This window comes from Hypanus sabinus, chromosome 4, assembly GCF_030144855.1.
Source record: "Hypanus sabinus isolate sHypSab1 chromosome 4, sHypSab1.hap1, whole genome shotgun sequence".
Lineage (NCBI taxonomy): Eukaryota > Metazoa > Chordata > Chondrichthyes > Myliobatiformes > Dasyatidae > Hypanus > Hypanus sabinus.
The window spans coordinates 73,142,678-73,168,081 of NC_082709.1; the positions used below are offsets into that span (position 1 = coordinate 73,142,678).

The window sequence follows — 25,404 nt, forward strand, 5'->3', positions numbered from 1 at the left end:
TGTATCCGTTCTGTATTGCTCTATGACTTTATAGCACAGGGGTTTCACAATTTTTTTAAAAAATGTGCCATTACCCGAAGAGCTGAACAACCTTGCGCCGCGCAACTGCCAACAGTGAGCGACAGCGGTTGCCAGCGCAACGTTTGGTGACGTCGTTTGGGATTTGATGACGCCCCCCCTCCGGGACCCTCAATGTTTGTCAGTGACGTGAGCGATGACGCGGTTTTGGGCGCTCGAGTGACGTGATCTTAACGGTCACAAGCGTGTGTGCGCAGTCAGTCCGCTCAGCCCGAGCCCTGAGCGCAGAGCGGTGTCCGCTGCCTCCCGTCCCTCCGTCTTCCTCGCCCACAGCCCGGGTTCATGTCGGCCAGGTCTCCGGTCGGCCTGCTGCTCGTATTCGGCACCGCCACCGTCTACCTGTACCTGCTGTCTAGAAATCTGCCCCATGCGTCGTACGGGCGGGAGGAAGAGAGCCCGGAGCACAGGTAGGCCTCGGGGTCCCGCGGACAACCGGTCAAGTAGCATCCGTGTGGGGCGAGCGTTCTTCTCCAAGCCCACTGGGCTGTAAGAATCCCAGTCCGCAGTTTGTGGTCAGAACTGAGATCTGTTAGGTGTCACAGAGAGCAGGAGGTGGGTTTATTTACACCCTCCGTGAGGTGACACTTGGATAAGGTGTCGTCAACCATGGGATGCGTCCCTGGAACAGGAGCTCTGTTGTTTCCCCATCTCTTGTTATTCCTTTTATTGTTTTAAATATTGCTTGAGCTGGTACTTGGATAGGAATGGTGTAGATGGATGTGGGGCAAATACAGGGATGTGTTCAGATGGGGATCTTGTGCTGAAGATCCTGTTCCTGTGTTTTATGACGTGACTAATTTTGTGACCTAGTTATTATCTTGCTTGAAACTGTATCAAAACTTAATTAAAGCTAATGAAATTCTTGAAAAGGTTATGCTATTCCTGAAGGTTCTGGAGTGTCCACTGTGAATTGGTGGGAACGTTTAGTGTTAAGCAAACATTTTTTCTTGCTGTTACATTAGTGTGTAATTTTTGTTGTCTTATATATTGCTTTTCAAAAGGCTGATTGCTGTGAGCTGACAACAGCCATCCTAGACTGCAAACTTGTTTTTTTAGCAATGGGCAAGAAATAAAAGCTAGAGTTAACCCAGAGTGTAGGTATGTTGTGAGGTGAAGTCATATTTCAATCATCAAATTGCATAATGCTGTTGGGAATTGTTTTTTGCCTTTACTGAATTATTTTTATCTTGGCATTACTTTGCTTCGTTATATAGTTGCAGCATTTGCTATTTTTATGTCAGCTTCAACTACCAAGGTAAGTACAGGGGTTATTACCCTCCAAGAAAAAACTTTTTCACCATAAATGATGTTGTCATTGATGGTTCAGCAAAATATAATCATAATTAAGGAAATAGTTTTGCACTGTGTCCCATTGTATCGAAAGGTGCCAGCAAGACAATTAGACTTTGTCCTTTCAAACTTCAGTTTTATCTAGAGAGAGTCCGACACTGGAGTGCTGAATTATATACAGGTCTATCACCTTCACAGGGGATGATGCTGCTGGGCAATAGGTCTTCTGTTTTTCTCTTGTATATTAAATTTTTAGTAGGACTAATTGATTTCTAGAAAGTGGTGGTGAGTTGCTACTGTAAATAGTTATTATCCTTCTACAATTAGGCTCCCAAACCAGTGTGGATATCTTCACTCACCTCAACTCTGAACTGATTCCAGAACCTAACTTTATAACACTTGTGTTCTCAGTTTTATTTATTTTGTATTTGCACAGCTTGTCGTCTTTTTCACATTGTCAGTCTTTATGTGTAGTTTTAATTGATTCTGTTCTATTTCTTCTGCAAGAAAGTGAATCTCAGGGCAATATATGGTGACATATATGTGCGCTTTAATAATGAATTTATTTTGAACTTAAACTGTTTACAGCCATTCTGACGAAGGCATTCCTGCAGTACAGTCAGGTGCTGAATCCAGGATTTAAACCCAACAAAGTTCAAAGAAAAATTTCATTATCAGAGTTTATGCATGTCACCACAAATAACCCTGAAAATCTTTTTCTATAGGCATAATTAGCAAACTTATAAAACAGTAACTGTAAATATGATCTACAAATAAATAGCAATGGATAACAACCATGAAATAACAAGAGTCCTTAAACGAGTGTAGTTATCCCCTTTTGTTCAAAGGCCTGATGGTTGAGGGGTAGTAACTATTCTTGAACTTGGTGTGAGTCCTGAGGCACCTGTACCCTCTACCTGATGGCAGCTGCGAGAAAAGAGCATGGCCTGGGTGGTGTGGATCTTTGATTATGGATGCTGCTTTTCTATGATACCATTTCATGTAGGCGTGCTCAATGGCTGGGAGGGCTTTACCTGTAATGTACTGGGTGAATCCACTGCATCTTGTATGATTTTCCACTCAAAGGCATTGCTGTTCCCATACCAGGCTGTAATGCAGCATCAACACATGTTCCACCACACATCTGTAGAAGTTTGCCAAGGTTTTCGATGACATGCTGAATCTCCAGAGACACCTGAGGAAGTAGAGGTGCTGTTGTGCTTTCTTCACAATTATGTTTATATGATGGGTCGGGATTTCCTGTCAGGAAATCAGGGTGTTGTACAACCTGGAACAGCCTGCAGATCTTTTCATGCTCCTCCTGTCCTTGGCTTGGTGCTGTCAGAGTAGCCTAGGTGAGTAAAGGCAGCGCTTCATTATAGCATCAGAGTGCCACTGCACAGTAAAAAGCCCTTCAGCTCGTTTACTTCATACTGAACTGTTGTTCTGCCTCATCTCAAGTTAGCATTCATTTAGAGAGGACTAGAATATCAAAACAAAGATCTGTTGCTAAGCTTTATAAGGTGTTGGTCAGACTACTTTGAAGTATTGTGAGCAGTTTTTGCCTTTTTATTTAGGAACGGATATCCAAAGGATGTTCATGAGAATACTCCAGGGATTGAAAGGGTTAATGAATAAGGAGTGTTTGGTAACTCTAGGCCTGTGTCCGCTGGAGTTTAGAAGAATGAAGGGGACCTCATGCAGCCCTATCAAATATTAAAAGACCAAATGGAGTTGACGTGGAGAGGAGTTACGAGCAGGTGTACCTAATAAAGTGGCCTCTGAATATGCATTTCTTACAATTACACATGTCTTTCTAATTCAATACAACCTCAGCCAATTAATACTGAGATTAATGGGGTGCAAGTTCAATAGCAATATAAATTAGTTTTATTTCTAACTAGTTGAACTGTAGAAACATTGGACTCTTTGAATGCCTTTCAAATGTGTAGTATCTCATCATTCAGAAGATGGTCTTGATCTGTCAAATACAGTGCACTTTCACACAACAGTCAGAGCATGTTCTAGCTAAAAGCTAAGGCATTAAACTTGGGTGCCCACGTGCAATCTGGAATTTTCAGCAGCTGTAGGGTTTATTAAGGAGCTGCTTAAGGGCCTGATGTCAATTACTGGCCAAATATTTAAGTTTTCAGTCACTTGACTCTGCATTGTACTTCAGTAATGCTCGGGCTTCTATGCTTTTGTGAGATAGTTACATTTCCCTTTGATTTAGGAGGCTGTCCATGTCAGCTCACTGATCATTCTCATTTTCTCTTGTTTTTTCTTGCAAGCAATTCTTCCTACATCCCTTTCAGTTCTCCCCTGGGGCATGGTGTCCCTGGCAAGACCAGCATTTACTGAGTATTTTTTAATCCATTTCTCATTGCTTCTGAAGGTGTGGTTCTGTTTGGAATTGTTGCACTATGCCAACATTGTTGATGAGAAGTGCCATGATCAGAACTAGCAATGAAGAAAAGCAATGATACGTTTCCACGTCAGGATAGTATATGACATGGAGGGGAGACAACAGAAGTTTGTCCCCCACGCAATTTGGTCGTTTCGTCAGTTTTTGTGTTTAGATTTTCATTGATTCTATTGTATTTCTGTGCTCTACTATGAATGCCTACAAGAAAATGAATTTCACGGTAGTATATGGTGACAAATGTGTGCTTTGAATTTTGACTTTGAATTATAGTTCCCTAATGAAGGTTACGTGCATGAGAAATGACGGTGAAAATTCTCTAATGAATTCTATAGTGCATATCGATTTGACAGAGGCTCCATACTTCGGCCACATGCACTATTGATAAAATGAGAACATATTAAGGGTAAAGGAGGGGCTGCCAACCAAGAAGACTGCAAAATTCAAAAGGGTGAAGAATGCAAGACTGAAGGTGCTGTATTTAAATGTGCATAGCATTTGGAATAAGGTGGATGAACTTGTGACGCAGTTAGAAATTGGTAGGGATGACTTTGTGAACGTCACTGAGTCGTGGCTGAAAGAAGGCCATAGCTGAGAGATTAAAATCAAAGGAAATATTTTGCATCAAGAGGACAGACAGTGTGGTTCTGTTGGTGAGAGATGGAATTGCATATTTAGAAAGAAGTGACAAAGGGTCAGAGAATGTTGAATCTTTGTGGGTGTAGTTAAGAAACTGCAAGGGTAAAAAAAGCCATTATAGGAATAATATTTAGGCCCGTACTCACTGGAATTTAGAAGAATGCGTGGAGATCTCATCGAAACCTGCTGAATGTTGAAAGGACTATATAGGTCGGATGTGGAGAGGATGTTTCCTCTGGTGGGGGTATCCAGAACTAGAGGGCGCAGCCTCAAAATTGAGAGATGACATTTTAGAATAGGTGCGGAGGAATGTTTTTAGCTGGCGAGTAGTGAATCTGGAATGCTCTGCAGGACTGTGATGCAGGTCAATCCATGGCTATATTTAAAGTGGTGGTAAAGTGGTATCCTGATAGGATATGGCGAGAAGGCAGTTGTATAGGGTTGAGCAGGATCTAGGATCAGCCATGATGGAATGGCGGAGCAGACTCAATGGGCTGAATGGCCTAATGCTGTTCCTATGTCTTATGGTCTTGTGGGTAATATTGAATTTCTTGAGTACTGTTGGAGCTGAATTCTTCCAGGTGTTTCACAGGGATCTATTCTGGAAACCTTGCTCTTTGTGATTTTTATAAGTGACGTAGATGAGAAAATGGAAGGGTGGGATAGTGTAGAATATCATTGGAAGTTACAGTGGGACATTGATAGGTGCAGAGCTCTCCTGAGAAGTGGCAGTTGGAATTCAATCCAGAAGAGCGTGAAGTTATACACTTTGGAAATTTGAACTTGAAAGCAGAATACAGGGTTAATGGCAGGATTCTTAGTGTGGATGAACAGAGATTTTGCAATCCATGTCCATAGATCCTTCTAAGTTGCCGTGCAAATTGATAGGGTGGTTAAGGAATTGTGTTGGCGCTCATTAGACAGATGATTGCATTCAAGAGCCGCAAAGTAATGCTGCAGCTCTAAAATTCTGGTTGAACCACTCTTGGAGTATTGTGTTCAGTTCTGGTGGCCTCATTGTACTGTAGGAAGGTTGTGGAAGCTTTCGAGAAGGTGCAGAGGAGATTTGCCAAGAGGCTCCCTGGATTAAGAGCATGTCTTGTGAGGATAGATTAAGCAAGTTTGGGAGTGAAGGATAATGAGATGTGATTTGATAAAAGTCTTTAAGATGACAGGAGGCATTGATAGACTGGACAGCCAGCACTTTTTCCCAGGGCGGCAATAGCTAGTATGAGAGGGCATAATTTTAGGAGAAAAGTAGAAGAGATGTCAGTGTGCTAATTCCATAGAATGCACTGCTGGGGTGATATTAGAGCTACTTTAGAGACATTTAAGAGACTTTTAGATGGGCACATGTACAAAAGAAAATGGAGGGATATATGGAAGGGAAGGGTCAGGTGGGCATAACATTGTGTGGCAAAGGATCTATACCGTGATTGCTCCGTGTTCTAACCCCTTTGTTAACCATGAGACACTTCAAACATTTTGAAAGATTGGGTGTAGAGAGACAAAAGGACATGTGGAATTAAAGTTTTTCCACATAAAGGAACAAATGAATCTTGAAGGTTACATTTCCTGGAGATGCTGATTAAGCTGCACAAAGTAGTGATTAGCATTGATATCAAAGCAGAAAGTTGCTCACTGAAGCTCTTAAACTTGATTGAAGGGGGAAATTACATTATTATTGTAAACGTTATGTGGTAAATGGATCAGAATAGGCTGCTGCAGGGAGGAACAAATGTAGACAGAAATTAGATTAAATTTGAAATTTCAACCAAGTTGAATAACACCAGCATATGTTGGGAAAATTGTTAACTTTGTGGCAGCAGTACAAGGCAATACATGATAAATATACCAAAAAATGGAATTGCAGAAGGTGTATATATGTATATTAAATAGTTAAATTGAGGTACGTAGTGCAAAAGCAGAAATTTTAAAGATGTAGAGGTAATGTTCTTCGGTTTAATGTCCATTTTTAACTCAGATGGCAGAGAGGAAGAAGCTGTTCTTTAATCACTGAGAATATGCCTTCAGGCTTTAGTACCTCCTCCCCAACTGTAACAATGAAAGGAGGGCATGTCCTGGATGGTGGGGGCCCTTGATGATGGAAGCCGCTTTTCTGGACACTGCTTCTTGAAGATATCGTGGATATTATGGAGGCTAGTACTTATGATGGAGCTAACTAATTTTATATTAATATTAATAACCATATCAGACGGTGATGCAGCAATTCAGAATGCTCTCCACAGTACATCCGAAGAAGTTTTCGTGTGTTTTAAGTGACAAACTAAATTCCCTCAACCCTCAAGATTTTAGTAGCTAACAACTAAAAAAAATTGGCTTAAAATATAGCAGCATATGTAGTAACATAAAATGAGTGCATATCAGACCATTAGTTGATTTGGAGATACAATAATATGTTTTCAACCTGAGATCCAACACTAGTCCTTGCTATATTGTGCCTTTAAGACCTTCTATGTGTTTTTAGATGTCTTGCAGGCAATAAATTTCTATTGTTAATGAAGTACCTCGATGAATTGAATTAATTTTTGTACAGCAAGTTCCTTAATGAGTACAAGTTAATTAACCACTTGACCTTTTTTTGGTGTGGTGTTGATTTTGTAATGAATATTTTACCTGAGTGCATAAAGAATTCCTTCATGCCAGGGGATCTTTTATAATTAGCTGGACAGGCGGGTCTGTAGCTTAATATTCCATCCATTTTGTTTCTAAACTGGCTTCTTATCCAATTATATGTTTTTATCATTAATTCCAATTGATTTTGTTTAATGTCCTTTAGAACATTATCAAAGATTATTGAAAGTATTTTAGAAAAGATCATTTATCTGCAGCAGTGAAGATTTTATTTTGTTGAACTAGATCATTCCTCTCAAGAGATTGCTTCTTTAAATGAGCACTCAGTGACCACTTTAAGTGCCTCTGTACCTAATAAAGTGGCTACTGAGTATATATTCATGGTCTTCTGCAGCTGTAGTCCATCTACTTTAAGCTTTGACAGTGGGTGTTCAGAAATGCTCTTCTGCACACCACTGTTGTAACACGTGGTTATTTGAATTGCTGTGATCTTCCTGTCAGCTTGAACCAGTTTGGCCAGTCTCCTCTGACCTCTCTTACTAATGAGGCCCACAGAACTGGCACTCACTGGATGATTTTTGTTTTTCATAACATTCTCTGTAAACTCCGGAGACTATTGTGTGTGAAAATACCGGGAGATCAGCTGTTTCTAAGATACTCAAACCACTGTCAAGTAGCAACAGTCATTCCATGGTCAAAGTCACAGATCACATTTCTTCCCCATTTTGATATTTGATCTGAAGAGCAACTCAACCTCTTGACCATGTCTGCATTGAGTTGTTGCCACATGATTGGCTGATTAGATATTTACATTAAAAAGCTGGTGTGTAAGTGTACCTAATAAAGTGGCCACTTTGTTGATACTGGGTGAAACATTTTAAAGACCTTAAATGGTTCCATTTGAACCCTCCCTCCTAATTTGCATGACTTCAACCTTATTTTCATATTTCTTCATGGCACAGAAGTTGGTGTTCAGCCCATTGAGCCTGTCAATTGAACAATCCGACTCCCCCAAGTAATCTTCTGAATAATCTATTCTGAAAACCCCATCAACCCCCTCCCCCCCCCCCCGATTTTTACCATTCAAAGGTTCATTTTATTATCAAAGTATGTATGCAGAATACAACTCAGAGATCTGTCTTCTCCAGGTACCAACGAAATACGCAAAGCCATAGAAGTAGTTGAAAGACATTAATCCCCCCACACAAGAAAAGAAAGAAAAAGAAACAAAAATTTGCAATCCCCAATCCCCCCCCCCCACACACAAAAGCTAACCGATCACCCAAACTTCCAGCTCGCCAATTGGCAACAAAAAAGAGGCGAGAACACAAAAAAAACATAGCGACCAAACCCCTTAATTGCTTTGTTCGGTTTTTGGGGCGAGACAGATTTATGTCTGGGTCCGACCAAATGCCGAATATTATCCTTTGCCTCTCTCCTGGCTAGACGCTTGATCCTCCTCAGATGGAGAGATGTTGCCCCGCCCACTCATGCTCAATGGCTTAACGACATCATGGCCTGTTTGGACCACCAAAAAATTCATTATTCAGTTCACAATTCAGATCTAAAGTTCCATAAGGTCTGGGGACCTTTTATCGAGTACTTTCATAACCTTCCTCTTGACTAGGGTTTTTTTTTCTTTTCGGTCCCTTGCTTTCAGCTCCTTTTTTTTCTGGTAGAAGGCATTATTACCCTCTGTTGCTGAGTGTATTCACAGTCTGGGAGTTTGGCTGTCCTGACTTATACTCTCTATATTGTGTTGTGGTTGGTCTGGAGTTGCTGTTGTTTTGTCTTGTGTTGTGGGGCTTGGGGAGGACACTAAGCTTACTTGTCTTTAATTCAGGTGCTTTTTTTTTGCTAAATTCTCTTCCTTTGTAGTATATTGTTATTGCATGCTTAATTTTGCACTGTTTTAATGTTCCTCATTGGGATTTGGGGTTTTTAATTTGTAAAATGTTTTGAAAAACTAATTAAAAAAAAAGCATAGAGCTGAAAGAAGCCAGTGTGAACTACCAGAACAATCTTTGGAAGAACATGCTGACTCCATACTGGATGTCAAGACTGGACCTTGCTGGCCGGTGCTGTTAGAGTTATGGCACTGATTTTCTGCTGTTTTCCCTGTGCTGAAAGGCATTAGTGTTTCTGAATTAAAATAGTGTCTTGTAGCAAAGCTAAACATTTTCTTTTGTGAATTAGACTAATCTACAAATGAATTACATGTACTTGAATCCTATTCAGAATCAATCATGAGCTGGGTCCTTTTTGCTTTCTACAGATCATTAACGTTTCCATCTGATCTTGAAGAGTTGCGAGCAATAGCTGGATTGCTACATTCATACAAAGCTCAGCATTCGAGCTATGTACTGTTACTGTTCTGCAGTGCCTATCTCTACAAGCAAACATTTGCAATCCCTGGCTCCTCCTTCCTGGCAAGTATTCAATTCTAACAACATAACCAACTGTGGTCTTTTTTTTAATGTGTAATGATCAACAACTATGCAAATGAATCAAAAGATTTTAGAACTAAATAAGAATTTACAGCACACAAATAAACAATTTTTCTTTGTTATCTTAAATTCATATTCATTCGTTATTGCTAAAGGGAAAGGGCTTTCCCAGTTACGCTAATTATGCACCACCATTAAATCTCCCCTTGGATATACCCACTGAAAAACAAGGAAATTAATATTAGTGAGAGTCTGAGTCTAGCAGATTCTACTGCAAACATGGAGGCAATTTTTGGCTAATACCAGTTTCCCTGGCATTACTCGGATACGATTGCAATATCTTTTCGCAAATAAAGTTTGTGCACTTTATATTTATATTTTGTTAAAATAAAGAATTGTCTTTGAATACTTATTAATACATGGATGAATTGGGATCTAGGTTTTAATTGACATCAGTATTAGCCTTGTATTGATTAAATGAAGAGTACCATGGTTCTTAGATGGGTTGTTAATGTAAGGGTGTCACTGTTTCAAAAGCAACCAAGGAGTGCGTATCTTGCCTCCTTAACCTTCTTGCTGAAATCTCCCGTCGAAAGTAATTTCTCCTCAAATATAGCCACCCTCAAAGTAGCATTATAGACTCTTCTTATATCCAGTGGAAAGTTGAGAAACAAGTTTATAGAGAGATCACATAGTTTAATTATAATAGTAGGATATTTCAACTTTTCAAGCATTCATTGGTTGTTTGCCAGTCTTTGTGTGTAATTTTCATTGATTCCATTGTACTTTTGTTCTACTGTGAATGCCTGCAAGAAAATTAATCTTAGGGTAGGTAGTATGTGGTGACATATACGTATTTTGATAATAAAGTTTAAACTTCAGACTTTTTCATGTAAAAGAAAGTGATTCCATGAAGACAAAATTGAATTATAATTTCAGTAGAAAAGCAATTTCATGGTTCAACAAATTCCAAGTTGTTTTTGAATCAATTTTCTAAGAGGTTCCCTCTGGCTCTACATCATCATAATTTCTGCTTTTTCCCTAGCATAGACCGTGAGATATTATTTCCCCTTGTTCAACTCACCTGCCCCACAATACTTTCTCTGCTATTGTTTGTTCTTTCTTTCCCAGTTCTAACAGTGTGTCCCAGATTAGAAACATTAACTGATTCCTGTTTCCATAGGTGATTCCTGGCTGGCTGAGTGCATATGCACTCACTGATCTATTTCAGAGCAGCCAGTCATACAAAGCTCCATCAAAATAATCAGACTTTGCTATATGCATGCCTGGGGCAGCGGAGACTGAGGGAAACTTAGAAGTTTATAAGACAGATGGCCATTATCTTTTTCTCAAGGTTGAAATGTCTAACACCAGAAAGCATGCATATAAGGTGACAATTGGTAAGATGAATTGAGATGTGCAGAGCAAGAAGCAGAGAGTGGTGGGTGGCTATAATTTGCTGGAGGCAAATACAACAGAGATGATCAAGAGAAACTTAGATAGTAAGCACATGAATATGCAGGGAATGGAAGGATATGGACATTGTAAAAGCAAAAGGAATTAGTTTAGTTGGGCATTTGATTACTGTTAATTAATTTAACACGACAATATAGGTCAGAGGGCCTGTTCTTGTGCTGTTCTGATCCATATTCTATGTTATCAAATGACAGGCGGTCAATAGAATTACTTGCAATTTTTCTTTTCAGACTCAAGTTGGAACAAGTGGAATGAGCCAAGGTTAAGTTCTCAGTCCTTAAAGCAACTCCAGTTACATATTGTTCCTTTCATCAGTTTTATCTCTTTACAAGTTCAAGAAGAACTCTTTTATGCCATAAGTTGTTGAAGAGCCAATGTTGAAATATTACACAAGAACATGACAAATTTCACCTAGTTCTATTTTCAGATTCAATGATGAATCATTGAAATTTACCATTTCAAGCCTTTATTAGGAGTAACATAGCAGATAGATAGGAGAAATATGGTACAGTTTATAAGACACGGATGGAACCAAACTCTACTTGTAAACATAGGACTGAGAGATTTTGCCGTGTTGTAGGGTGATGAGAGGTGGTATGTGAACAAATCTTATGGAACCTGGCGGGAGACAAATTCAAATTTTCAGAATTTCGGTAAATTCTTTAATTGCTGAGAGTTTTTTTTACCAGTCACATGAGAATTTCAGAGGCATAAATACGGGATAAACAAGATTATTACATTTTATTGTCTGTCCATTGGAAAGATCACCGCATGGACATGCAATCTGGTATTCCCTGAACCTAAAAAGCTTCTGCCTGTAGGAGGAGAATTAAGCCATTCAGATTATCGAGTCTGCTCTGCCATCCCATCATGACTGATCTTATATGCTTCTAAACCCTTTTCTCCTGCCTTTTTCCCCATAACCTTTGATGCTCATACTAATCATGAACCTACCAATCTTCAATTTAAATGTCCCTAATGACTTGAGCTCCACAGCCACCTGTGACAATGAATTCCACGGATAAAGGTTTTTGATTCCTCCAACACTGGTTCTGTTTATGTACTGGGGCCACTGTGAAGCTTGTATTTCACTTTACCATTTATCTTTGTTAGTAGAGTTATAGAGTAATATAGAACCAATACTGTCCCTGCGACCAAAACAGTCCATGCTGACCACTTTGTCCACCTAGCTAGTTCCAATTTCCTGTGTTTAGCCCATGTCCCTCCAAGGCCCAGCCTTCATGTACCTCAAGTTTGCCATGTACTAAGTAATTTCATTGTACCTGTCTCAATCACTTCCTCTGGCAGCTTGTTCCATATACTCACCACCCTCTATGAAAAAGTTGTCTCTTGGGTCTCTTTTGAAACCATATTCTTCTCCCTAAACTTGTACCCCCTAGTTTCGGACTCCCTGCTCATGGCTTTATTTTATTTAGTTAGAGATACATCCCAGTAACAAACCCTTCCAGCGAGCCCATGCAGCCCAATTAACCTACTAACCTGAACATATTTGAAATGTGGGAGGAAACTGGAGCACCAGAGGAAACCTACGAAGCCACAAGGAGAATGCACAAACTCCTTGCAGACAGCGGGGTGGGGGATTGAATCCAGGTTACAGGCACAGTGCTAACCGTTAAGCTGCCATGCTGCTGGTGTTCTGGAAAACTTTCTGGTAAGGTTAATTATTCCCTGGCATCAGGTTAATTAGTCTCTGCTCTTCTAACTTCCTAGTGAACTAATTTTGCTGTCATTTTCTGCAGAATATATTAGCAGGTGCGTTGTTTGGACCATGGCTGGGCCTCGCATTGTGTTGTATTTTAACGGCCATTGGAGCAACTTTCTGCTTCCTGCTGTCCAGGGCGTACGGCAAACAATTTGTGGTACGACGATTTCCTGAAAGACTCGCAGTCCTGCAGCGCAAGGTAAATTATGTCAATTCCCTTGTGCTCACACTGGAGTATTGTATACTCAGAATCTCTGAAGGATTTGACATTTTGTGGATTTTGGTCAGAATTGGAGGCAAATGTGATAGCTTTTGTTTGTGTGTGTGTAGCTGCATTCTACAGGTAAAACTGAGATATTTGAAAATTTCATCTGTTTGAGAGTTAAATATTTAGTAAGGGAACAGAAACAATTGCATTGTTCTGACCAAGCAGTTGAGACTTGACCATGAGGCAGCATGTTCAATTGCGCTCCCTCATTATTTGCAGTCTCCCTTTTGTCTTGGAGTGGGTGTTGAACCAAAAACTTCACTGTGTACAGATAAATTTCATGGACTAGGAGCTCTGTCTTAAAATTAGAGCAAAGTCATCAGGATTGAAAGTGGGCAGGAGTTTTTTCCTCAGTGTTGAAGGCATTTGTGTCTTGGCCATATGAAATGCTGCGGTCAGATGTAATTTTAACAAATGGGACAGATCTTGATTAGTAAGGGCATCAAAGATTACGAGGTGAAGGCTGGAGAATGTGGTTGAGAGAAATAACAGATCACCTATAATAGAATGACTGATTTCTTTATGACTGATTCAGTGGACCAAATGGCCTAATTCTGCTCCTTTGTCTTGTGGGAACAGACAGGAGATTCTGTTGACATTAAAAGAGGCACCTGGATGGTATCTGGCCCTTCCAGGTGTCAGGGTTATGAATGTCTAAGTCCACAGCATTCTAAAAGGGTAAAATGAGAACCAGAAGTTGTGGTACATATGTAAGAAAAGGGATGGGTTCCTAAAGAGTGAATACGTGGAGTTATAAAAGAAGTGAAAATGTAGGACCTTGAAGGTAGTAATCTCTGGATTGTTTCCTGTGCTATGTGCCAGTGATGGTAAAAATAGGATAATTTGTCAGATGAATGTCTGGCTGAAGAATTGGTGCAGGGAGTAGGTTTTCTAATGTGTGTGTCATCCGAATCTCTTCTGGTGAAAGTGCAACCTGTATTAAGTGGATGGGTTACACATGAATTTGAGTGGAACCATCGTCCTTGTTGGCAGGTTTGCTAGAGCTGCTGGGAAGGGTTTAAACTAGGTTGACAGAGGGTTGGGAACCAGAGTGATAGGTCAGATGATGGTGCAGTTGGTGTAAAAGGAGATGCAATGTGTAGAGTGATGGCGAGTAAGACAGGCAATAAATAAAGCATATTTGCAGGATGGGTTGAAATGTGCCCATTTTAATGCAAAAAGTATCAAGAATAAGGGTGATGAACTTAAAAGCATGAGCCAGTGCATGGAAATTAGATCTTGTGACCATTACAAAGACTTGGCTGTCACAAGGTCAGGGATTGCTGCCAGATGTTCCAGGATTCAGATATTTCAAAAGAGACAGGGTGGGAGGTAGAAGAGATGGGGGGGGGGGGGGGAACATTGCTAATCAGGGCTACTATCACAGCTACAGAAAGGGAAGATATTGTGAAGGGATCATCCACAGTGAGTGGAAGTTAGAAACAGAATGTGGGCAATCACGCTAATGGGAGTATACTATAGATTTCCCCCTGCCCCTCCTCCACACAGCAATTGGGGCACTGAGGAACAAGGGGTAGGCAGATTTTGTGAAGATGCAAAAGTAACATGGTTGTTGTCATAGGTGACTTCAACTAACCCAATATTGGCACCACCTCAGTGAAAGAGATTTAGATAGGGCAGAATTGTGTGTCCAGAAAGGATTCTTAACATATGTAGACAGGCTGACTAGAGGAGGGACCCGACTGGATCTGGTGCTAGGCAGTATACCTGGTCAGGTGAGAGATTTCTTGGAGGATAAGCATACCAGACACAGTGACCGTAATTCCCTAATCTTTACTTTGGCTTTGGATATGGAGTAGATGGTGTGGGGAAGTATTTAACTGGGGAAAGGTGAATTATATATACTATTAGGCAGGAACTTGGGAGCATAAATTGTGAATGGGTATATTCAGGGAAACACACAACAGAAATATAGAGATTGTTTAGGGAACACTTGCATGGTGTTCTGGGTAGGGGTTTGTCCCATTGATGAATGGAAAGGTTGCCAGGATGAAAGAACCGTGGTTGACAAGATATGTGGAACATCTAGTCAAGAAGAAGGAAGCAAAGATCAAGCAGGGCTCTTGAGAGTTACAAGGTAACCAGGAAAGAGCTTAGCAAGGGACTTAGGAGAGCTAGTAAAAGGCTTGAGCGGGATTAAGGAAAGCACCAAGGCATTTTACATGTACATGAAGAACAGGAGGCTGACTAGAATGAGGGTAGAACTGATTCGGGATAAAGAGGAAACATATTTGGATTTGGAGGAGGTAGAGAAGGTCCTTGATGAATACTTTGCTTCCATATTCACCAGTGAGTGGGAACATATCTAGTTTAAGAAAGAGAGTGTGCTAGAACTTTATGACACAAAACATTTAGTTAAGTCCCTAGAGCCAGATGGGATATGACCAGGTTTCTACAGGAAGTGAGAAAAGAGATTACTGTGCGTTTGATGATCTATGTGTCCTCACTGGACACAGGAGTCATACCAGAAGATTGGAGGATGGCAAATGTTATTCCTTTGATCAAGAAAGGTAATGGGGATAGCCCTGGGAGTTATAGACCATTGAGTCTTACTTTAATGGTGGCGAACTGTTGGAGAGAGTTCTTAGAGACAAGATTTACAAACATTTGGTAAACATGGTCTGATTACGGATAGTCGGTATGGCTTTGTGGGGTGGGGGGAGAGAGACTATGCCTGATGATTTTTTTTTCATAAGTGCAAAAGCAAATTGTTTCAGGTGGAATGACGGATGTGGTGTATATAGACTTTAGTAAGGTGTTTGACAAGGTTCCGAATGATAGGCTCATTCAGAAAGTCAGGAGGCATGGGTTCCAGGAAAATTTGGCAGAGGGTGGCTGTATGGAGCACATTCTGACTGGAGGTCAGTGGCGAATACCCCTGTTCTGGGACCCCTGATTTTTGCTACTTTTATATGCGTGACTTGAGTGACTATAAAGAATTGGAAGGATGAGCTAGTAAATTTGTAGATGACGTGAAGGTTGGTAGATGCTGCAGGTAGTAAAAAAGATTAATGTGGGGTACAACGGAACATTGATGGTTGCAGAGCTGGGCTGAGAAGTGGTAGATAGAATAAAATCCAGAGAAATGTGAAGTGATACAGTATTGTGCAAAATGTTTAGCAAATATATGTATAGCTAGGGTGCCCTTTGCACAGTACTGTATTTGTCAATGTGGAGTGGAGAACAAGTTTATAGATTTGGCAGGAGCAAAAATGCTGGTAATGATGAGGGTGGAGACTGCGGGAGGCATGTGGGAGAGGAAGGAGTGGGTAGTGTGGGTGCAGACACATTCAGCCCTGAGACACCAGACAAGATCATTTGATTCCAAACAAGTAGTTTATTGATCATGACAGAATATCTCTCTGGTGCTTCCCTCTCCCTTCCCTTTTTTCCAACCATGATTCCTATCTCCCTGCCTCTATTCCCATTCTGAGTCCAGAATAGACACCCATATCAAAACCAGGTTTATCATCACTCACATAAGCCATGATTTTTTTTTGCGGCAGCAGTAGAGTACAATACATAAAATTACTACAACACTGTGCAAAAGTCTCAAGCACCTTAGTGTGCTCTATCTAGTCATCTAGACTTTTGCTCAGTACTGTATAATTTGGAAGATCGAACAAGGTTAATATCGAAATTCTTAGTCGTGTAGAAGATTAGAGCTATCTTGGGGTCTACGTACATAGATCACCCAAAGCTGTCGTTTAAGTTGATAGGGTGGTTAAGAAGACATTTGGTATGTTGGCCTTCATTGGTCGGGGGTGGGGGGTAGAATTCCAGAACTATGAGTTAATGCTACAGCTCTATAAAACACTGGTCAGACTACACTTGGAGTATTATGTTAGTTTTGATCACCTCATTATAGGAAGGATGTAGAAGCTTTAGAGAGAGTGCATAGGGGATCTACCAATTGCTACTTGGTCTAGAGAGAATGTCTTATGAGGAAAGATGGAACAAGCTAAGGCTTTTTCCCTTTGGAGCAAAGGAGGGTAAGAACTGACTTGATACAAATGTTTAAGATAAGAGAGATTGATAGAGTGGACAACCAGCACTTTTTTTCCAGGATGCCAGTGGCTAACACGAGTGGGCATACTTTTAAGATGATTGGAGGAAAGTATAGGACAGGGTGTCAGTGGTACGCAAGAGTGTAAGTACATGGAATGTACTGCTGGAAATGGCATCAGATACATTAGGAGTATTGACTCTTAGATAGGCACATGGATGATCAGAAAAAAATGAAGTGCTCTGTGGGAAGGAAATGTTAGACTGATCTTGGAGTAGATTTAAAGATCAGCAGGGCATCCCAAAAGGCCTTTACTGTACTGTACTGTCCTATATTCATTCAGTCCTTGAACTAACTGGCACCACCCTAGTCACTAGAATTTATGACTACTTGATCTCTTGGTACTAAGATGGACTTTGTGTAATAATTAATGTTTCATTTGTGTTGTGAATGATACTTATATGGTGCAATGTGCCTGTGATGCTACTGCAAGTAAGACTTTCATTGAAACTGCGTCTGTGTACTTGTGCGTATGACAATAAACTGACTCTTTTGACTTTGAATCATGTTAGTTCTTGGGAGGCATTCTCATACTATGTTCATGACAGTGGAATCCCTGTTTCCATATCCTTGTTTGGTAACTACACATCTCATGCTAATCTGAGCTCTTTTTGTATGCATTGAGTATTTGTGCCTCCACCACCATTTCAAGAAATGAGTTTGTGCCTCAAGGCAATTATCTCCAGTTTTTTGACATCTTCTGCAACATGACTGTAACATTTTGCCTGTTGTTAATTTGATTTTACTTGTTGAAGCTGTTTGGTTTTGTATTGACAGGTGCAAGAGAATAGGAACAGCCTGTTTTTCTTCCTGTTGTTTCTCAGGCTTTTCCCCATGACTCCAAACTGGTTTCTCAATATCACATCTCCCATCCTCAATATTCCTCTCACACACTTCTTCTTCTCCATCGTTGTCGGTAAGACATGTTTCTCAAAAAGTCTTTTTTTTGCCTTTGTATTTAGAGAAATTGAGAACCTATTGAGATGTATCAGTCAGATTGTCAAAACTTGTACATTACTCAGTTGACTTGCAAACCAAAACCTCTACTCTATTAACTGCTTTTCCTCCCAACCTAACTGCCTTTGATACCCATCCCTTTATTACCTTGACTCTCATTGTATATTTAAGCTGAATTTTGAATGTAGGTGCAGATCAAGAATGGCAAAGGAGTAGTACGATTAAACATTTTTACTGAGTCCTGTTAGTAACAGTACATGCTGGGCAACAGTGTGGGAGCTACATACTGGTCTTAGCAAGACAAACATACACACTCAAAAACACGTGCCAATAAGAGAGCCCTCCACTTATAAGAGGCCCAGTTGATTCATTGTGAGATCAGTTGGCTGCATACACATTTGCCAGATTCTTGCAATCAATTTAATACTGTTCAGTCTGTATTGTTTTTGCCTCAATCATGGGTTGCAGCAGATAATCTCCAACAGCAGCTTCCCATGCCAGCTTCATTAACACTTGCCATCTTGAGCCCAACGTACTGATGCAATTACTGAACTTCAGATTTCTAAACAGATAAAGTACCAGCCCATGAACATTACCTCATTACTTGTGCTTTCTTTTTGCGCTACTATTTAATTTTATTATATATCTATTATTATAATTTATTGTTTTGTAGGTACTGCACTGTGCTGCTGCCACAAAACAACAAATTTCATGGTGTATGCCAGTGATATTAAACCCAATTCTGATTCCCTCTCACCAACAAAGAAAAGGCAGCAATGTCATGGGATTGCCCTCATCCCCAGTTCTTGTCCATATTGTATGATGTGATATCGGCATACAGTAAGCCACTGCTCGATCATTGGCCTTGCCCTGCATTGGCCAGACTTCCTCAGCACCACAAGAAATGCATCTGTCCATTGGAAGGACCTGTCACCCCAATCTCAAGGCAATGAGTGTGTGTCTTTACTGAGTATCTTCATTGTATTGTGAACTCTTCTGTTGGGGGGGGGGGGTTGATCCTTTTCTCGAGTCCTCTGCAGGGGGGATGCTAGATTTCCTCTATCTCGGGTTCTTCTGCACATTGAGAAATAATACAGTAGCGAGCTTCACACATGCTGTCTCATTACCTCGTTACAGCCTGTTCCACACTGTATTTCTAAATAAATAAATGTCTGTATAACCACAGCAAAGTTGTATTCAAAAATTAAATTGTCTATTTGGTTCTTGGGAATAAAATGTAGCAATTGTGTAGTAAGCATTCTTTTAATTTGTAATACTTTAATTATGGTTTTGTTTAAACTTATTAACTTTCCTCTTTTCAGGTCTTCTTCCTTATAACTTCATTTGTGTGCAGACTGGCTGTATTCTGTCTGAGATATCCTCACTGGACAACCTGTTCTCATGGTCCATCGTCATGAAACTGCTGGCCATTGCCATGGTGGCACTTATGCCTGGTGCTATAATCAAACACTGCAGCCACCACCAGCTGACTGGAAAGGTCAAAAATGGGCATTTGGACAGCAGTCGAAAAACTCGGTGACTAGTGCTAATCCTTCTGTGACTTGCAATTGTACCCTGGTATGAAAGTCTTAATATGAAGAAATAATCTTCCTTGAATGTAGAGTTTTATTTGTACTATAGAAGCTGCTCAGAAGAACCTGAGCCATACAACTGTTCAAAAACTAAATATACACCTCCCTACAGGCCACCCATTCAGGTGAAATCCTTCTGACTGCCATTCACTGGCAGATGCCCACCATAAGTCAGATAGTTGATTTCTACCAGCACAGAACACTGTACAAGTGAGTGGGTTCCTAATTTCATGTAATTAAAAAAAAATCTGCTGATAAATGCAGAGATAAGGTAGGTGCTTTTATTTTAAATCTGTTAAATTTTCAGCGAGTCAGAAACATGACAATTTTCTGAAAGTTTTGAAACTTCTAAGTCTACTTGTGTTGGGCAATAAATCAAATTATCAATTAGTGTGAATTAGCCTTTTTAATAAAATGTCAGAAGAAGTGATTTTTGTACAGTTTCACCCCAGACTGTGTGGAGTGGCGAAGATGTAATTCGCAGAAGATGTTGCTTGTCCTTCTAAATTAGGAACAGGATATTAGGATTACAGGAGGTAAATGGTTCCCACTCCAATTGTCATTCTGTTCTACAGTTTTATGATTAGGTGATTTCAGAATCAGGTTTATTATCACCGGCATGTGTCGTGAAATTTATTAACTTAGCAGCAGTTCAATGCAAACATGATAATATAGAAAGAAAAATAAATAAGTGAATCAATTACAGTAAGTATATTTATATATGTATATTGAAGCTTCATTTCTTTATGCCTTTGACATAAAGTAGCCTGAGGTCGTGTCAGGGAGGTGGATCCTTGAATAAAAATATAAGAGATTCTGCAGATGTTGAAATGTAAAGTCATATGGGGGGAGGACTCAAAGTTTGCACACAAATAATGGGCTACTTTTTTTTCTGCACAACTTTCACAGAAAGGTTTGGATTGTGATTTCACTATTCAAACAGAATTGGAGGTGATCTAAAGCCAATGAGAAGTGTCCTTAAGTGAATGAGAATGGACTTTGAGGCTCTTCAAATGTACCTGTGCCCAGACAGCTCAGAACAAACAAAGATATTCTTGTCTGATAATCTTAAAATAAATAAGTGAATACCTTTATTTGTTTTAAAATCTAGTGGCCAGTCCAGGGAGGCTATTCAGATCTATAGGATCTGTGGGGAAAGATGAGACATTAGTCAGAATGTTAGGATTTGTATTTAGCTCAGATCTGCTTTGTCTCAGTGACAGTGTAAATGGGGAAGACTTGTGGTGGAAGGATGGCAACTAGTTGAAAAGACATGCCCTAGTTGATAGATGAGGTGGTTGTTCCTCCGGTCTCATTGGTGGTGGATAGAGGTCAGACTGGGACCGAGAATTGAAATAAGGATTAATGAGAGTCAGGAACATGAGTGGAAACACCTGTGGAACAGAGTGAAGGTGGGGAAGGTAATGGAGCTCAGAACAGTACACATCCAGAGCATTCCACACACTCACCACTGTTTATATTTAAGAAAGTTACCTCTGACTCTCTCTGTACCTCCAATCACCTTAAGCCCCCTCATATTAACCATTTTGGCTTTGGAAAAGTCTATGGCTATTCACTCAATCTATGCCTCTTATCTTGTACACCTCTATCAAGCCACCACCTCTCATCCTTCTTTGCTGCAGAAAGAAAATTCCAAGCTTGCTCAACTTGTCCTCAAGTACATGTTTTCTTATCCAGACAGCATCCTAGCAAGTCTCCTCTTCACCCTCTTTAAGAGCTTCCACATCTTTTCTCTAATGAGGTGGTCAGAACTGAACATAATATTCCAAGTTGTGGTGTAACCATGGTTGTATAGTGTTGCAACATTACCTTGTGGCTTTTGAACTCAATCCCCCGACTAATGAAGACTCACACACCATATGTAATGGTGAGCATAGTGGGGGAAAACACTGGGATAGAACAGTATAGTATAGGTTAGGCCTTATGGCTCTTTGGCTGCACCAAACATGATGCAGTTTAACCTGCACATAATTGACATCCCTCCATTCCCTATGTGCTCATGTGCCTGCCTAAATTCATCTTAAACACTGCTATCATAGCTGCTACCACTTCCCCTGGCAGTATATTTCAGGCATTTACCAGCCTCTATTGAATTAAGAAAGAAGAAAACTTACCTTTAATATGCTTTAAACTTTTCCCCTCTCACTTTAAATCTATGCCATCTAGATTTGTGCCCTTGGGGAAATGACTCTGACCATCTACCCACTCTATGCCTCTCAAAATTTTGTAGATTTTGATCAGATTGCTCCTCAGCCTTTGATGCTCTGGTGAAAACAGTCCAAGTTTGGCTAACCTATCTTTCCAGAGTGAGCAACATCCTAGTGAACCTCTTCTGCAGCCTCTCCTGAGCATCTATATATTTCCTGTAATGTGACCAGCAGAATACTCCAAAGGTGGTCTGAATAAAGTTTTATACAGCTGCAACGTGGCTTTTCAGCTTTTGTGACTGATAACCCAACTGATGAAAGCAAGCACGTAATATGCCAGTCCTCTTCTGTTGCCATGTTCAGGGAGCTTTATGTTAATATTTGTTTATTTCTGCTATTTATTTATACCTTAGCGATTTAGCGCAGAATGGGCCCTTCTGGCCCTTTGAGCCACACTGCCCAGCATTCCCCGAGTTAACCCCAGCCAGATCACAGAACAATTTATAATGACCAATTAACCTACTAACTGGTACATCTTTGTATTCTGGGAGGAAGCCTACACATCCCCCCTCCCCACTGATAGCCTCCAATGCGAGAGGACTTCAGCATTCTACATATTTATAAGAGGAATTGGACATCTTTGTATGGCAGGTCAGCTGTTTAATGCTGTTCAGTTTGCTTTCTATCTGAGTTCAACACTTTGTGTTAGGGTCTTCAGACAGGAGTGAACAAGTTAGGATTACTGAACAAGTATGCAGACTCTCAACATCCATTGATTGGTGTTCTGTTTATTTCAGTATTTTAACTGAATTAATTGGACATTGTGATTACATTTTGATATAGAAGGTTAGTTAAAGTGTCTGTGCCAGCTCACAGGGTGTCCCATTCTCCTGTTATCCAGTGTAATGGACCAGCAGGAGATGTTACTGTATATTAGGAGGGCATAGTATTCGTATTCTGTTCGTCCTGGTTGACAGGAGATGCCTGATCCATTAAATAAGTATGACTTTTATACAATTTTGGACCATAAGGCACAGGAGTGGAATTAGGCCATTCAGCCCATCTAGTTTTTTTCAGCCATTCCATCATGGCTGATTCATCCCACTCAAACTCATTCTTCCCGTAACCTTTTATACCTTTACTATCAAGATCTCTGCCTTAAATATTCCCAGTGACTTGTTTTTGGTAGCCATCTGTGGTAGTGAATTCCACAGAATTGCCACCCTCTGGCTAAAGAAATTCCGCTTCCTCTCTGTTCTGAAGGGACATCTTTATATTTTGACTCTGCTGTCTTTGATTCTAGACTCCTTCACTATAGGAAACATCCTCTCCCTATTCAGTTTATCTAAGCCTTTCAATATTCAATATGTGCTCCCCCTTGTTCTTCAAAATTTTACGAGTATAGACCCAGAGACACCAAATGCTCCTCATACCTGCCTTTCATTCCTAGCATCATGCTCGTGAACTTCCTCTCAGTGCTGCATTTTATAGTACTTTTGCCAGTAATTTTACATCTCCTGGAAGTCATTGGATCTTTTGTGCTTTAAAATGCATCTTCCTTTGCGGTAGATGAATGGCCCTCAGTGCCATAAATCAAATGGTTATACTGCCCTGGACGATCAGGTACTGCAAAGGGACTCAATGCCAGTCTCTTGACACAACGGCAACAGACTACCAGAGCCAGCCAATGACAAGCTCCAGTTTCAAGGGCACGTGGCTTACTTTGCAGTTAGCTGCCTCCGTTTTTGAAAATAAAGATAGAATTGCCTGTTAACTGTGGAAGTGCAGTGACCCTTTTTGTCCTGTGAGTGGCAATTGTAGATTGCTTTCACTGTGTACAGAGTACATCATCACAGTGGTGTGGTATTGGAGAGTTGTGGCTAGAATTTGTTCCTGTGATTGCTCACCTTTGCATTCAACTACTAAGATGCTTCAGAAGCTTTATTTAATACAGTGCCTTTCATTTGTAATGTATTGTCTGCCAACAGATTGGTTATCTAGAGCACCCTGTGAATTGTACTACAATTCGATGTGCTGCATTTGATGAAGCAATGAAATGTCAGTACCGCATCAGAATAAAAATGACAATCACAGCTTGATGGTCTTGAAATTTTATGTTGATTTTTTTTTTAAAGCTCCTATTTTGAGCATGTTGCTAAAGGTATGAATGGCTTAGTGGTTGGCAGTGCCAACTATCCTATTGGGAATATGTTTCTTGGCCCTAGTTTTACCTTGGTCTTGTGTAATTGACACATTGTTTAGTATTTGAAGTTAATTATGGAGTGTGTGTAAACCAAAGGCACTGCTTCTGTATGCTGAAAGTAAACTGTGTATACTTTTGTACACATACCTTAGAGAAGATGAGCAATCTTTGAATCCTGATGCTGTGTTCTAATGTGACAAAAGTAAGTTGTTTGAAGGCTGATCATTTGCACGTGAACTTCCTTGTAATTACTGTCCAGTGGAAGACTGTGTACTGTTCGGCATGAAGTAAGAGACCAATACAAGAGCAGCATTCTGTAAAGATAGAGCACAGCATGTTCCACATAGCCACCCTCGCCTACAACACCACTATCTTCACTTCAGCTTAGCACCTGTAAGACCTATTGCACATGAAGGTGCTGAGGCAATAAGTGCTTTAATGCATTAGCTTGTGTAGAAGCAGTTAAATGTGTGAATGAGCGAGCACTCTGACCGCAGACTGGCTGGATGCAAACATGGAAGGTTTAAGGGCGGTGTGGTGTGTACAAGGCCATGCCTATATGACTGTCTGGCACACAGAATGAGGTACTGCCATCAACAAATCCAGTAAAGCTACAAATTTCAGGTTGAGGCTGCAATATAACTCGTATTTATTGTGCCTGAGGGTGAGCAGTGGCGATTTAATACACTATTATTGAGGTGCGAGTGGATTTTAATATATTTTTAAATGGATTTCTCTCAGATTTCTAAACATTTTTGCTGTTGTAAAATTTTTATAAACCAAGCAAGTCAACCTTGCTTTGTATATTGTGAATGGTATTTTCTATAAAGATTGTAGATTCATCTCAGCATTTCCATAAGACTGACTTTACCAAAGGAGTGTTTACATTGCATGTTTTATTTTCATCAATTGCATTTCATTTTCTCCACTGTAAGTGGACTGGATCTGTGATTTGAATGTCATGTGACTTGTTTAAAAAAAGTGAGTCATACTTTGAAATAATAAAATATTTAAATATTCACTCGTGTTCCTGGTTTCTAAAGTGTAAATTGGTCAAGAGCTTTGTGCTGTGCTAGATTCATATGGTGAGCCAGCTTTGTGCAATTTCACAGGTATAGATTAGTTCTCTCTACATGCTGTCAACACAGTGGCCAAACAGATATAAAACTGCTGTCATTCAACAATCCCTTGTTTGCGGTAGAAATAATATGTTTGCAGTTGCTACTTTATGTGACACCAACCAGAAAAGATGTAGTCTAATTACAATTATTTTGAAGTTTGATGACCACTGGGCTTAGATCCAGGACTCTGGAATACTGTACGTCCATTGGATCTACTTCATTCTGGCCTGTCAAGTTGTTGCCCTGTTCCAATGAGTTATCTACATGTAGATCATAAAGCCATTAAAACATACAGTCAGATTTTGGCCCTTCCTGGCTCCCATAAATGTGATTGTGTA

General features: G+C 40.2%; 1 protein-coding gene across 1 annotated transcript; it reads left to right on the forward strand.

Annotated features, from left to right (window-relative positions):
- Positions 1 to 231: 231 nt before the first annotated feature.
- LOC132392875 (transmembrane protein 41A-like) lies at positions 232 to 24,964 on the forward strand. The gene is made up of 5 exons (XM_059967383.1): positions 232 to 485; positions 9,300 to 9,453; positions 12,708 to 12,869; positions 17,803 to 17,941; positions 19,305 to 24,964. Exons 1-5 carry the CDS (start codon positions 361 to 363, stop codon positions 19,520 to 19,522), a joined length of 798 nt encoding a protein of 265 aa, XP_059823366.1. The 5' UTR covers positions 232 to 360; the 3' UTR covers positions 19,523 to 24,964.
- Positions 24,965 to 25,404: the final 440 nt, after the last annotated feature.